Raw genomic sequence first — 16163 nt, 5'->3', positions numbered from 1 at the left:
CCAATCCTGGCCATCCTTCTGCGCGTGCGCGCTGCGAGTACACACGTCAAGGCAAAAACTGAATGTGCCGGGGTGGCTCCACTCACTCCATTCCTCCCTTCTAGAGAGACTCTAATATTGCCTTTCTCTCCGGCTGCCCCTTCCTGCCGCCGAGAGCTTCCCCGGTACTCCGCACTGCCCCGCCCTCTCACACATCGTGGAGAGATTGGCTGGCGCCTAGGTCCGTCAGTCCACCGTGAAGTGACAGGGACCAATAAATACGCGGGAGTTGGGGGACCAATCGAGAATCCGTCTGCTGGGTCCGAAGGCGGAGCTAGAGGGGGCGGGGCTTGGAGGGGCCGCAGAGTCACCTGACCGCGGGAGGCTCCGCGCGGGGTGGGTGCTTCAAGCTGCAGGTTTAGGGGAGTCGCCATGGTGAGTGCTGAGGGGCGGCGGGCTCTGGGCTGACCCTTTTCCTAGCCACTGCTCGCTCCCACCGTTTGGAACCATGCAGGCGGAGTCGGGGCCCAGCAGCCGGGTCGGGGCTAATACCAGCCAGGCTTGGCCTACGGGTTGGGGGACAGGCCGGGGAAGGCCGCAGGCGGGCCGATCCGTGATCGGGGGCGCGGCGGCGCCTGGCCATGGCCGTTGCTCTTTGAGGGGGTGTATTCGCTCCCTAGCTCTGAGAGTCAGTAAGGGCCTGCGAGCCCTCTGAGTGGAGTTCGCCACTGCCCCGCCTTGAGGGGATCTCTAGTGCTGGGTCTGGGCGTCTGGCTAGAACGGGGGCGTACGGAGGGCCTGAGGCTCAGAGGTTGCGTTGGGACCCGCCCAAAGGCTGCTCCCTTGCTGACGGTTCCACCTTTGTGCCTGGTAGTGCTTTCGTGTCCCTTTATTGTGCAAGAAATACCTTCTGGAGGGTCCTTAATAGTGCCCGGGCCTTTTTTAGCCTCATAGGCCTCTTAGATTGCAGTGTGTGTCAGAGAATTCTAGGGACTGGCTTAGGTGAATTTCCTGGAAGGACTCATGCTGTCTGATATCCATTAATTCTGAGAGACAAAAAAGAGACTGCTTGTTTCCTTTAATATTTGTTCATTGGGCGCCCTGGCTCTTTTACTGACTTCCCCATTGATAAAATCCAGGTCTTTTACTTACTGGAAGGAGGCATTCTCCTTAGCGCCTCTCCATGCTGGCAGCAAATCGTGGTGTAGCTGTTGGCTGGTGAACTTGAACTTCCTCAAAATGTGAATCCTTGTGTCTAGTTTCCACAAAGGCAAGTTGTCACTTGCATTTTATTAGCGTTTGACATAGCCTGTACTGTATAAATAATATTTTTGCATGTTGGTGTACAGTATGTCAGTTTTAGTTATCTCACTATTCAGTTTGTGTAGACAGGCTTCTGAAAACCTGTAAGCCTGGAAACAGGCTTCACTTTAAATGCACTAATGCCAAGGAGCAAAATGTTTGACATATATTGCTTTCATATAATATGATGCTGTACAGGTGATTCTGCTTATTTCTCTGAATTCTTATTTGGGAATTGATATAAGAATGGTGCAAAAATTAAACTAGCGTTTGTCTGTTTCTCAGCATTTATGGATTGACATTTATAGTGTTTGTAATAAAAAAGCACCTACTTGAGGATCTCTTATATATCCCCGTTCTGTGCTTGAGGAACCAGTTTGGAACAGTGGAGACACCCTGTACTGTCCTCATGAATTTTACTGGAAAGAAAACTTGAGTAGTAGTCTTGTCACAACCACTGTCTCTGTGACTTGGGCAAATCACTCATTCTTCTTTGAGTCTCCTTTTTGCATCTGAAAACAAATGTTCCCCTTTTGGCCCTTCCCAATTCTAAAATCTGGGGTTCAGTTCAATTTATCATGCATCTTGTGTGTCTTTCATGTCATGCACTGTGCTGGACACTGAAAACATAGCCCATGCTTTCAAAGAACTGAAGAGTCTAGCAGAAGACATGCTTATGGAACTTAATGTAGTACAGTCTGAGTACTGAGGACAGTCCGTCAGTTCAGTGCTGTGGGACCATGAAAGGAGAGAAGGTTCTGGGGAGTATGGGAAAGATTACAGGAGGTAACATGTGAACTGAGATTCTGAGGACAGTGAGTAGGGATTTTCTAGGTGGAGAAGAATGTGTATTGCTAGTAGATAAAGCTGGGGGAAGTAAGTGGTCATGGTGTGTGCCATCATAGGATTCCTGGGGAAATTTATTGGTAAATGAAATTGGAGGTGCCGGTATTAAAATAAATGTTTGGATGTTCCATCCCTTCATCGTGCTTAGTTCTCCCTACTTCAGTTGCTATTTTGTGTCTTACCGTCATTTTAAAAATAGTGTTTTCATTAACATAATGAAATTCTGTGTCTTTGTGAGATGTGTTATTTTCATTTTGTAGTTGATTAACATTGCATTGTTTGATTACATCTATCTTGAAAGCATCTATATGAGTGGAGAGATCGACAAGTCTCTAGGATGGTTGTAGATAATTGCTGGTATCTATGGGGAATATAATAATGATGGGAACGCTTAGGTGGATTGCTTATTACTAAGTGCTAAGCAATTTTCAAGCTTTATCGGTGTCATTTCACTTTATTACTCATAACAATGATACAAGTATTTCTATTATCCTTGTTTGCTGCAAGAGGAAATGAAAGCACATTGTCTGAATGGGAACTAGTTTTATAAGTGATATGTTCATAGTGACCTTTGTTTTCTCTGCACCTTTTAACTGTAGAGTTGTCAGGGCTATTTGGCTTGAATGTGTGGGCTAAAAGGGGCCTAATCACAAATGTTAATTTGATCTTGACTCTAGTGTTTCCACTTTTCTCTGATATATATAACTGCCATGTACAGTCATTTGTAAATGACTTTTATGAGTGAGGGGTCATTGGTTACCTAGTTTGTGTATAGTGAAATCATGTTCATGTTAAGCTGACTTGCTCAGTCCCATACTTGGCAGGAAGGGCATCTAGATGTTCCTTTAGAATAGCCAGCTGCATTATCTTACAAGTAGTATGTAAAAGTTCATTTCTTTATTATAGCTTTATCTCTTTATTTTCTACATTTTTTATGTATGCTTTTCTATTAATTTTAAACCCAGTTGGTACAAAATAGAAAAATTTTGCTAATTGGCCTACAGATTACTGAGTCTAGTCAATTCTATACAAATATTTTTGAATTGTTTGTAATCTGTTTATAGGGCTTCCCAGATGGCTCAGTGATAAAGAATCCACCTGCCAGTGCAGGAGACACAATGCAGAACCTGTGTTTGGGTTCGCTCCCTGGGTTGGGAAGATCCCCTGGAGAAGGAAATGGCAACCCACTCCAGTATTCTTGCCTGGAGAATCCCATGGACAGAGGAGCCAGAGGGACTACAGTCCATGGGATGGCAAAGAACTGGACATGATTTAGAGACTGAGCATGAACCCAGCCTTTTTATAACCACGCTTTCATTTGCCATATAATTATACACAGTAGCCAAAATGTAGTACTATACCCAAATATTCGTCAGCAGATGAATGGATAAACAAAATGGTATATTCACACAATGGAATATTATTTAACTTCAAAAAGAAGGAAATTTTGGATCTCCTGGTGATCTAGTGGTTAAGAATGTGGTTAAGAATTTGCCTGCCAATGCAGGGGACACAGGTTCGATTCCTGCTCTGGGAAGATTGCCACATCTTCCACATGTCCCTGGGCGGCTAAGCCGAGAGCCCTAGAACCCGTAGTCTTCAATGAGAGAGAAGCACCACAAGTAGAGAGTAGCCCCCATTTGCCAATTCCCCTTATATGAGGTCCTAGAGAAGTCAAGCACTTAGACAAAGAAAGTGGTAGTTGCCTAGGGCGGGAGTGGGGGATGGGAAGTTACTGTTTATTGCTCACAGAGTTTCCTTTTGGAAAGGTGAAAAAGCTCTGGAGATGGATGGTGGCAGTGGCTGTACAGCAGTGTGAGCGTACTTAATGCTGCCGAACTGCACTCTTAAAAATGGTGAAAATGGCAAATTTTTACCACAATAAAAATGTGTATATTTTACCACAATAAAAATTTTATAACATACACATTTCTAATGTGTATGTTTTATCACAATAAAAATTTCTGCTTATCTCAAAGCTGGCTTTCTGAACCTAGTGAAATCCGTTGATTGCAATAATTGTTAAATCTATTGCATCCAGAGATAAGGAGCCAAAAAACCCAATCTGTTGCTTGGTCTCAGAGAACTAGCCCATGATGAATAGTGAATTTCATTAAGTCAGAATCCTTAAATGCACATGCTCCTTGTCAGCATTTTACACCATTAGTTTTGTGTGTGAGTTAGTGTTCAGTATAAAAGATATTGAACTTTTTCTTTGATATTTTTTTATGCTTATGAAGAAGTATGCCCTAGGGAAACTCGGTTTCAAAACATTTTTACCACCCAAAAAGGAAACCCTGTGCTCATTAAGCAGTTACTCATCCACTCTCCCTCCTGGTAACCACCAGTCTGCTTTCTGTTTCTATGGATGATTTTCCTATTCTGGATGCAAATATACCTCATTTTATTGTGCTTTGCTTTACTGGATTTTTTTCCCCCAGAATTGAAACTTTGTGGCAATCCTGCATCTAGCAAGTCTTCCTGGTGCCATTTTTCTAACAGCATTTGCTCACTTTGTGTTTTTGTGTCACATTTTGGTAATTCTCACAGTATTTCATACTTTTCCATTATCATGTTTGTTATGGTGATCAGTTGTGATTGTTTTAGGTGACACAGTCTGTACTTACGTAAGTCTGCAAACTAATTGGTAAGTGTGTGTATTCTCACTGCCCCCTGACCAGCTCTTCTCCATTACTCTCCCTTTTCTTGAGCCTCCCAGTTCCCCGAGGTACAAGAGTATCTTGAAATTAAGCCAATTAATTGCCCTACAATAGTCTCTTAAGTCGGAGAAGGCGATGGCACCCCACTCCAGTACTCTTGCCTGGAAAATCCCATGGACGGAGGAGCCTGGTAGGCTGCAGTCCATGGGGTCTCGAAGAGTCGGACATGACTGAGCGACTTCACTTTCACTTTTCACTTTCATGCATTGGAGAAGGAAATGGCAACCCACTCCAGTGTTCTTGCCTGGAGAATTCCAGGGACGGGGGAGCCTGGTGGGCTGCCGTCTATGGGGTCGCACAGAGTTGGACACGACTGAAGCGACTTAGCAGCAGAAGCAGCAGTCTCTTAAGTGTTCAAATGAAAGGAAGAGTTGAAAGAGTTCAAGTGAAATCAAAAGCTAGAAATGATTAAGCTCAGTGAGGAAGACATGTCAAAAGCTTAGCCTCTTGTACCAAACAGTTAGCCAAGTTGTAAATGTAAAGGAAAAGTTACTGAAGGAAATTAAAAGTGCTACTCCAGTGAACACATGAATGAAAGGAAGGTGAAACTGCCTTACGGTTGGTATGGAGAAAGTTTAAGTGGTCTGGGTAGATGATCAAACCAGCCATCACATTTTCTTTAGCCAAAGCCTAATTCAGAGCAAGGCCCTCTGCAGTTCCGTGAAGGCTGAGAGAGGTAAGAAAGCTGCATAAGAAAAGTTTGAAGTTAGCAGAAGTTGGTTAAGGTATGTGTAAAGAAGCCATCTTCATACCATAAGAATGCAAGGTGAAGCTGCAATTGCTGATGTAGATGCTGTAACAAGTTACCTAGCAGATCTGGATAAGATAATTAATAACGGTGGCTACACTAAGCAAGGATTTTCCTTGTAGACGAAACAGCCTTCTATTGGAAGACAATACCATGTAGGACTTTCACAGCCGGAGAGAAGTCAATGTCTGGCTTCAGGAACAGGCTGACTTGTTAGGGGCCAGTGCAGCTGATGACTAAGTTGAAGCCAGTATTCATTTACTATTCCTAAAATCCTAGGGTCCTTATGAAGTATGGGCCTGTGCCCATAAATGGAAAAGCAAAGCCTGGATGACAGCGCATCTGTTTACAACGTCCTTTACTGAATGTTTTAAGCTCACTGTTGAGACCTGTTGCTCAGAAAAGAAAGGATTGCTTTCAAAATATTAATAATCATTGATTACGTACCTAACACCCAAGAATTCTGATGGAGACATACAGTGAGATGAATATTGTTTTCCTGCTAGCTAACACAACGTCCATTCTGTAGCCCACAGATCAGGAGTTATTTTGAATTTCAAGTCTTATTATTTAAGAAATACATCTCAGGGATTTCTCTGGTGGTCCAGTTGCTAAGACTCGGCATTCACAGTGAGGGGGCCCAGTTCCATCTCTGGTGAGGGAACTAAATCTCACATGCCACAGCTAAAAGTTCACATTGCCACAGCTAAAGATCCCGCATGCTGCAACAGAGATTGAAGATCCCACATGGCGCAACTAAAACCCAGTGCAGCCAAATAAAGACTTCAGAAGGCTGTAGCTGCTGCAGATAATAATTCCTTTGATGGATCTAGGCAAATTGAAAACCTTCTGGAAAGGATTCACCATTCTGAAAGCTATTAAAAACGTTTGTGATTCAAGGGAAGAGGTCAAAAAAATCAACATACACAGGAGTTTGGAAGGAGTGAATTCCAATCCTCATGGATGACCTTGGTTGGTTGAAGACTTCAGTGGAGGAAGTAACTGAAGATGTGGTGGAAATAACAAGAGAACTAGAATCAGAAGTGGAGCCTAAAGATGTGACTGCCTAAAGATATGAATTGCCAAATCTCCTGATCTAACTTCAACAGATGAAGAGTTGCTTTGTATGAATGAGTAAAGTGGTTTCTTGAAATGAACTCCACCCCAGTGAAGATGTTGTGAAGACTGTTGAAAATGGCAGCACAGGATTCAGAATATTACGTAAACTTAGTGAATGCAGCAGGGCAGTTTGAGGGGCTTCCCAGGTGGCACAGTGGTAAAGAATCCACCTGCCAGTGTAGGAGATGCAAGAGAGGCGGGTTTGATCCCTGGGTTGGAAAGATCCCCTGGAGGAGGAAATGGCAACCCACTCCAATATTCTTGCCTGGAGAATCCCATGGACAGAGGAGCCCAACAGGCTACACTCCAACGAGTTGGACATGACTGAGCTACTGAGCACACAGGGTTTGAGAGAACTGACTCCAATTTGGGAAGCTCTCTTTGGAAGGAATGATGCTAAAGCTGAAACTCCAGTACTTTGGCCACCTCATGCGAAGAGTTGACTCATTGGAAAAGACTCTGATGCTGGGAGGGATTGGGGGCAGGAGGAAAAGGGGACAACAGAGGATGAGATGGCTGGATGGCATCACTGACTCAATGGACATGGGTTTGGGTGAACTCTGGGAATTGGTGATGGACAGGGAGGCCTGGCATGCTGCAATTCATGGGGTCACAAAGAGTCGGACATGACTGAACTGAACTGAACCATGGTTAAAATGGTATCAGACTATCACATGCTACAGAGAAATCATTTGTGAAAGAGCAAGCCAGTCCATGAGGCAGACTTTATTATTGTCTTATTTTAAGAAATTGCCACAGGCCTCCATGACCTTCAGCAGCCATCAACATCAAAGTGAGACCCTGCACCAGCACAAATTTGCTGAAGGCTCAGATGATGGTTAGCAGTTTTTAGCAATAAATTATTTTTAAATTAAGGCGTATATATTATTTACTTAGACATAATGCTGTTGCAGACTTAATAGACTAGAGTACAGTGTAAACATATGAAACTGAAAAATTTATGTGACTCAGTTTATTGCAATATTGCTTTTCTGCTATGGTCTGGACCTGAACGTGCAGCATCTCTGAGCTATGTCTTAATTTCATATCAGTGCAGTCACACAATGTGTGGTCTTCCATGTCTGATTTCTTTTACTTAAATAACCTTTTTGTAGTTCACATAGCATCTATCAATACTTCACTCCTTATGATTGAGTAATATTCCTTATATGTATATAACATAATTTGTTTATCCATTCATCTGTTGATTCTTTAGTTGCTTTTTATTAAAAACATAATCTAAAACCAGCTTACTTATTCAGACAGTGAACATTTATGAAGCATCCATTATGTGTCTGGCAATGTGTTGGGTTCCAAGGATGTAAAAATAGCCATCATTTATAGTTATAATGTGCTCGCTGCTGTAGCAGAAGTGTAAACAGTGTTTATTCAACATAAGGAATGGAGTGGTTAATTCTGTTCACAGGTAGATCTAATTCATTTTGCAAGGAAATTTTTCTGATGGCAAAAAGAAGACTGTACAGCTGTATTTTGTCCATTATAACTGTAGCTGTCTGTAATTGAAATGGTACGGTAGATCCTTGAGGGAGTGCACTCTTCATGGTGTTCTACTACAAGTCACCGTCAACAGTTTTAGCTGTTTTATGTCTAAGCTGTTTAGTCCCTCATTATATATTGCCTAAGAGGATAAGTGTTCTCGTAAACTAGTTCCTTGGCCTTCCTAAGAATAGACTAAGATGCAGATGAAAGGTAGTTTAGGAAAAAAGGAAGCTTTTAGAGATTTGGGTTAGACTACTTAACCACCACAGATTGGTTATGTTCTAGGTGGATTTAGAGTGTATTAGCAGAGCATAGGCTCCGGAGAAGGCAATGGCACCCCACTCCAGTACTCCTGCCTGGAAAATCCCATGGACAGAGGAGCCTGGTAGGCTGCAGTCCATGGGGTCACTAGGAGTCGGACACGACTAAGTGACTTCACTTTCACTTTTCACTTTCATGCATTGGAGAAGGAAATGGCAACCCACTCCAGTGTTCTTGCCTGGAGAATCCCAGGAACGGGGGAGCCTGGTGGGCTGCCGTCTGTGGGGTCGCACAGGGTCGGACACGACTGAAGTGACTTAGCAGCAGCAGCAGAGCATAGGCAGCCATAAACCACCACCGTCTATTTCTTTGAAGACAACCTACTACAGGAATGTTGAGTCAGTTTCTGAGAAGAAATTCTCTATATCTGTTGGTTTTCTCCTTCAGCAGTCGATGCTATTAACTTCATTAACGGCACAGCTCTCTGTTCAGTTGTCAAAAATTGATAAATGAGTCTGAGATGTAGAACTGGAATGAACCTTATGTGAAAGCTTTGTAAATGTAAACTATGGCTGGACCTATAAAAATAACAGATTTGCTTGACAAGAGTTCTAATGACACATTAATGGGAGATTAAAAAAATTTTTTTTAGCCTACAACACAGCAGTCACCGCAGGATGAGCAGGAAAAACTCCTGGATGAAGCCATACAGGCTGTGAAGGTCCAGTCATTCCAGATGAAGAGATGCCTGGTAAGAAGGACAGTGTGAGAGGCACGGTGGTAATCTGCGTGTTCCTGGGAATGTTAGGCTGGGTTTTCTAAAGCCTGTGGCACTACTGCTCTGGTAAACCTAATAATATTCAGCCTCAGCTCCCTCAGGCGCTGTGTGGAGCAATTTCAGTAGATAGCCCTGTTGAAATATTTTATTTACCTGTATATTTGTGGTTTGAAATTGTCTGTCTTCCCTACCAGAATTTAAGCTCCATGAGGATGGGAGACCTTGCCTTCTATTTACACATCACTGTATTATCTCCATACCCTATCTGACCTGAATTACTGGCCTCATCAGTTCTGTACCTCAAACCTGAGGAGTACTTGACGTATAATAGTTGCTTAATAAATACTGGTTTTAAACGCTTTCAATTTGAATTGTTCAGCCTTTCCCCTCTATCTTGAAGGCTTTTATTTCTGTCCTGAACAGATACATTTTTTTGCAAGAACTACCTTAAAAGCTATACTTAATTATCATATTCTGAAAGAGTAGATTATCTTGGTTGAAACTATAGATTTTCTGGATAAGACTTAAGAAATGGAACCAAATAGGCTGGTACTTAAAGTATAAGTTGCTGTATTGATGATGATGATGATATCTTGCCTTCGTAAACTGTCTTAGAGTTTCTAAAGCTTAGTAATAATATGCTCTTTTAACCAGTTGTTTCTATTGTATTGTTTTTCTTGCAAACCAGTTTGTAAAAACAAAACTGGAGTGGAGAAAATGGGTGGTATGGGGCTTGCTATTGCTTGCTTTTATCTCTTTCTGTGTATGAACAGTGTTTCTGTATCTAAAGGAATTGTCTATGTTTATGTCTTAAGTGGGGCATATGGACATTGTGAGGAGAAAAGCATACTAAAGAGTAGTCATTCCAGACGTCTCTGAAGAGTGTTTAACCTATGACCAAGCCATTGTCAGAATAGTAACTTTCTTTCAAAAGAATCAGTATGCCAGTTTTCTTGCTTAAAGGTAAAAGATAAATTAATGGAGCTATTGTTCCATAGTTGCCAGGATTGTAAAGATTTGAGTTATTGCCAGGAAGCTTGTGGTCCTAGATAAATGAGATTTGCTAAGCTTTGCAGCCTGGTGAGGAATTATGTTATCTTACTCTTTTCAGTAAAGTGAAGGCAAGGTGAAATTAAACTTGATTTTTATGTGATTAAAATAATTTAGGTGCTCTGTACTTTCAGAACTGTGTAATAGATCCTTGATTAAAGTTTGTATAGCCAAGTTAAATGTTTATTTAAATTAAGCATTCTCACCAATGCTCTTGGTTTTTCTGTAGGACAAAAACAAGCTTATGGATGCTCTGAAACATGCTTCTAATATGCTTGGTGAACTGCGGACTTCTATGTTATCACCAAAGAGCTACTATGAACTTTGTATCTTTTGAAAGTTGAAGAACATTTTGATCATACTATTTTCTTGATAAGGCTTATTTTGCTTGTTCCCTAGGTTTTTTGGAAGTTGTATTATTTCTCATTGTCTTAATCAAATAGTACTTCTCCCTGCAAATGTGCTGAGAAGAGTATCAGAAACCCCTTTTTTGTGCTTACACTTCTTTATGTGGCTTGTTGTTATATCTCAGTTTTCAGACTACTCATGAAGGATATTGAAAGTATTAAGCAAATGGTTTTTTAAGGCTAAGATTTTGTCAAGCTGGACTCTGAAATGTAAAGGACATCAATGATTTGCCATTTCAAAACCCTGAAGTAGTTTCACAGGCAATCTTATTTTTATTGTTTTGCTTTACCAGACATCTTTAAGACCCCTTAAAGTCAGGAAAGCCCAGAATTTAAACATGCTTTCTTACATGACTAACATTTAGGAAATTTGCCCAATATAGGAGTTGCCTGGTGGTTTAGTGGTTAGAATTCTGGGCTTTCACTGCCATGGCCCAGTTTCAATCCTGAGCTGAGGAGTTAAGATCCCACAAGCTATGGGGCATGCCCCCTACCCCCAATAAATAAAGAAAAAACTAAGAAATTTGCCCAATTTAATGAGTCCAACAAGTTGCAGAGTCAACATTCTTAGGATGACTTAGCTTTAAATCCTTAATGATAATTAAAAGATATGGCTATTTCTGATGAACTGCACTACCTGGAAGTTTACCTGACAGATGAATTTGCTAAAGGAAGAAAAGTGGCAGATCTCTATGAACTTGTACAGTATGCCGGAAACATCATCCCAAGGCTGTAAGTTACTAGGATTCTGCCGGCTTCTATATCTGCATTCCCCACTTTGCGTTGCTGCTGCTAAGTCGCTTCAGTCGTGTCTGACTCTGTGCGACCCCGTAGACGGTAGCCCACCAGGCTCCCCCGTCCCTGGGATTCTCCAGGCAAGAACACTGGAGTGGGTTGCCATTTCCTTATTAAGATTCTGCGGGCTTTTATATCTGCGTTTCATACTTTGTGTTACATCCTTTAAAATCAGCGGGCTTAAGGTTATTTAATTTCTTAACAAATAGAGGTTAGCATTTTGATAGTGATTTTTTAAGGCTGTGAAGTATAAATAACTATTTATTATAGATTATTGAGGAACTTTGAAAATAGAAAAAAATGGACATATTCTAATTTCTTGACTACTAGAAAAGTTAATATCATGACAGTTACGAGTCCTAATGTGTTTAAAGGTGATATTATAAATTAATGGAAGGGGGTCAGTAAGCAGTTATATTTTAAATTAGATGATGTTTTCTTTATTGCATAGGAGAAAACCTGCTTCCTCTCTTGTTTGTTTCATATTTGTATATATTGTGTTTGAATATAGTCAAATTCTTGAGTATTTTATTTCTAATCAAATGTTGCCTCATTCTTCTAGTTACCTGTTGATCACAGTTGGAGTTGTATATGTCAAGTCATTTCCTCAGTCCAGGAAAGATATTTTGAAAGATTTGGTAGAAATGTGCCGTGGTGTGCAACATCCCTTGAGAGGTCTATTTCTTCGAAATTATCTACTTCAGTGTACCAGAAACATCTTACCTGATGAAGGGGAGCCAACAGAGTAAGTGGTTTTCTTTCTTGATTTAGGTGTAGTATTTTTATTGTTGTTGTTGTAAAACATATAAAAAGTATAGAAAAGTATATAGAAGAAAATAAATATCAGTAATTCTCCCCAGAGTCAGCCACTGGTAGCATTTTGTGTATAGATTTCCTTTGAGACACAGTACATGTGATGTGATATAAAATGTACTCTTATAAAAGTTATGTGTAGATTATTAGAACCTTTTTTAATTTAGCATAATTGAGAGCATTTTTCCATTCCATCAGATACTCTTTGAAAATACAACTTTTTAAATGAGTTACAGTTTGAAAATTGTATTTGTGATAAAATAATGAAGTATGTTTAACTTCTTTTATGAGCTAGCCAGTTTTCTTATTGTTTCTTGAATGTCTTATCAGTTTTTGTAATTTAGGAACTTCTGGTTACCCCAGCGGAGAAGGCAATGGCACCCCACTCCAGTACTCTTGCCTGGAAAATCCCATGGACGGAGGAGCCTGGTGGGCTGCAGTCCATGAGGGTCACAAAGAGTCGGACATGACTAAGTGACTTCACTTTCACTTTTCACTTTCATGCATTGGAGAAGGAAATGGCAACCCACTCCAGTGTTCTTGCCTAGAGAATCCCAGGGACAGGGGAGCCTGGTGGGCTGCCGTCTATGGGGTCGCACAGAGTTGGACACGACTAAAGCGACTTAGCAGCAGCAGCAGCAGGTACCCCAGAGTATAAGTGATTTTAATTATCTGTGCACACAAATAAGATATTAACTCCAGAACAGGACAGGGGACGGGGGGAAGCTATTCAGAGAGAGCTGTGTCTTATGCAACCAGTATTCTAGCATCCAAGTCTGTTGTGCTTTTATCCCACAAAGATGGCAGATGGTCTTTATCCAGTTGGGTGAACTATTCACATGACAAGTTCCCTTGATTGAGGAACTTATTTCCCTTTTTAAAAAGTTTCTTTATTCATTTATTTCTAATGTGTATATTTTAGTTGTTTTTAGTATATCTGCATCATTTCCTTTTTAAAAGAAAAGCTATAATAAAACTTTAACCATGCATATGACAAAAATATAAGTGGTGTAGAAAAGATAAAAATTTTAACAGTGTGAAGATGGTGAGGGTATTTGCTGTGTTATTATTTGGTTCAGTTTTGACTATTAATTTAGTAATCAGCAAAAAGTTTTGAAAATTACTAAGTTCCCCATCTTAGGAAATGTAAAAATAAGCAAGAAATACTTGGTCTTTTACCTTACAGAGCTTACAAAGTTGATAGTTCAGTTGCAAACATAAAATAATAATAAAATGAGTTAACAGTGACACAAGTGTCAATTTTTTAAGGCTTTTTGAATTAATGGAATATAATTCCAAGAACAAGTTTAGCTGGCCCAGGAAAAGGAGTGGTTAAATTGCTTCAGTTGTATCGGACTTTTCATGACTCCATGGGCTGTAGCCTGCCAGGATTCTCTGTCCGTGGGATTCTCCAGGCAAAAATACTGGAATGGGATGCCATGCCCTCTTCTAGGGCATCCTCCCAACCCAGGGATCGAACCCACATCTCTTAGATTTTGGGTTCTTTATCACTAGTGCCACCTGGGAAGCCCCAAAAGGAGAAAGGGGGGCATTTTGTTCCTCTAAACTTAAGCTATGTCCCCTGCCTGATATTCTTTTCTCTCTTCCTCTTGAAATTGAGCACTAAGACAGTGTAGTTGAAGATGTCTTTCATGAAGTGTTTGGTGTATTAAAGAGGTAAGAAGGAAATGCACAAAGAAGAGAAATAGTAGTAAATTAAATACTGTGTATAAAGATTTTTCCAACTGTTTCTTTGCAGTGAAGAAACAACTGGTGATATCAGTGATTCCATGGATTTTGTCCTACTCAACTTTGCAGAAATGAACAAGCTCTGGGTTCGAATGCAGCATCAGGGACATAGCCGAGATAGAGAAAAAAGAGAACGAGAAAGACAAGAACTGAGAATTTTAGTGGGAACAAATTTGGTGCGCCTTAGTCAGTTGGAAGGTGTAAATGTGGAACGTTACAAACAGGTTTATATCTTTTTACTTCTCATCTTTTCTTATGAGATATATAAAGTCTGATTTTTGAAATTGAAATATTTTAAAAATAATATTGCATTGAAAACTGTTGATCAAAGAAGACTTAAATAAACTAAAAGACATATTTGAGTCTGTGTTTGTGAATTGGAAGACTCAGTATTATCGTTATCAAGATACCAGTTTTCTTTACATTGAGATTTATTTTACTATAGATTTACTCTAAAGCTACAATAAAGTAATGTGATATTGGTGAAAGGGTAAATACATGTATCAGTGGAAAATAAATCAGGAATTAGTGAACCTTTTCTTTAAAGGACCAAATAGTACTTATTTTTTGGTTTTACAAGCCATATAGTTTGCAGCTGTTAAATTCTGCCAGTGTAGTGCAAAAGCAGCTGAAGATAATGTGGAAACAATATACAAAAATGGTCCTTAAACTAGATTTGCTGACCCCTAGAAGAGATGATCCAGAATAGACTCACGTGTATATAATCAATTATTGTTCATAAGGGTGCAAAGGCAACCTTTTCAGCAAGTGATTCTAGAACAATTGGACATCTGTATGCAAACCAAGCCTCTGAATTGTGACCCGTTCTCATAGTATGCAGAGGAACTCAAAAAAATTGATCAAAGTCATAAGTGAAATTTGCAACTGGAATTTTTAGAAGAAAACACAAAGGAAGTCTTTATAACTTTGGATTAGGTAAGCTTTCTTAGGACACAAAAAGTACAAATCATAAAAAACACCAATGAAATGGACTTTGACTTTTACAAAATAGAAATCCAGAATTTTTTATTTAAACATTCTTCTGTAAAATTTTACAGTTTAGTCTAGAAATGAAGTATGGATCAGGAAAACCTAAAATATGATTTTTAAGTTAGTAGTTCAAATATGTTACTGGAGGAGTGACTTAAGATTTTGAAAATAATTCTTTAATTCTTAAAATCTTTTTCTTCTTTCAGATTGTTTTGACCGGCATATTAGAGCAAGTGGTGAATTGCAGAGATGCTTTGGCTCAGGAATATCTCATGGAGTGCATTATTCAGGTAGGTGTGAACATTTCAGGTTTTTAAAGAACTCATTTTGTATTTCATTAATTTTCTTTGTTTTTTGGGAAAAAAGTCTTGATCAAAGAGAGATTAAGCTTTCCTGAATAAATCCTTTTCTCCTGTTAATATAATAGCATGGTCTTTGTATTAATGGGTTTTCCTCCCAAAATGTAGGAAAGAGTAACCTCCAAGTTGTTTAGGTATCATTAGTTTTAGTTTAATTGTAGATGTACTTTGGTTAACAGAATATTTCTTTCTGGGGTTATGTTTAGAGAGGCTTGAAAGTGATGTATTTGCACTTGCTTGTATAATATTAAAATGGTTTTTTTCCCCCCACAAATATGAGCTTTAAATATTAAGTCCAGAATATAGTAGAAAATGCTTTTACTAATTGATTTTTGCTAGTTGATTTTAGTAATAATTGATTATCATTTGATTCTCAGGTTTTCCCTGATGAATTCCACCTTCAAACTTTGAATCCTTTTCTTCGGGCCTGCGCTGAGTTACACCAAAATGTAAATGTGAAAAACATAATCATTGCTTTAATTGATAGGTAAGAGTTTCCCGTAATGAAGGGCAGAATAGTGAATTTAAAACATTTTTGTGAATTCTTTCTTACATCTTTGTTAATGATTTTGATTTAGTTACATTAGTTCTGTAAGTCTGAGTATCTACTAAGTACTTGTCTGGCTTACTCATGAGAGAAGTTTAGCTCTTAATTGAACAGAAGGCATGGAGATAATATATTTTTAATCTATGCATTTAATTGATGTTTAAAGACATTATACAGTCCCGACGTTTTAAGTTTTATAA

At 39.7% G+C, this 16163-nt stretch overlaps 1 protein-coding gene across 1 annotated transcript in view; it reads left to right on the top strand.

The window, feature by feature from the left end:
• Positions 1-392: 392 nt before the first annotated feature.
• VPS35 (VPS35 retromer complex component) overlaps positions 393-16163 on the top strand; it is a 28971-nt gene continuing 13200 nt past the window's right edge. Inside the window, exons 1-8 of the mRNA XM_068991882.1 lie at positions 393-414; positions 9128-9226; positions 10533-10629; positions 11319-11442; positions 12068-12250; positions 14078-14291; positions 15264-15347; positions 15794-15903. Coding sequence (XP_068847983.1) covers positions 412-414; positions 9128-9226; positions 10533-10629; positions 11319-11442; positions 12068-12250; positions 14078-14291; positions 15264-15347; positions 15794-15903 — 914 coding nt within the window. The 5' untranslated portion in view covers positions 393-411. The remainder of the gene's footprint in view (positions 415-9127; positions 9227-10532; positions 10630-11318; positions 11443-12067; positions 12251-14077; positions 14292-15263; positions 15348-15793; positions 15904-16163) is intronic.

The sequence above is a fragment of the Capricornis sumatraensis genome, chromosome 20, assembly GCF_032405125.1.
Source record: "Capricornis sumatraensis isolate serow.1 chromosome 20, serow.2, whole genome shotgun sequence".
Classification (NCBI taxonomy): domain Eukaryota; kingdom Metazoa; phylum Chordata; class Mammalia; order Artiodactyla; family Bovidae; genus Capricornis; species Capricornis sumatraensis.
Note: the sequence above shows the minus strand (reverse complement) of the source record. Positions and strands in the feature narration are given on the sequence as shown.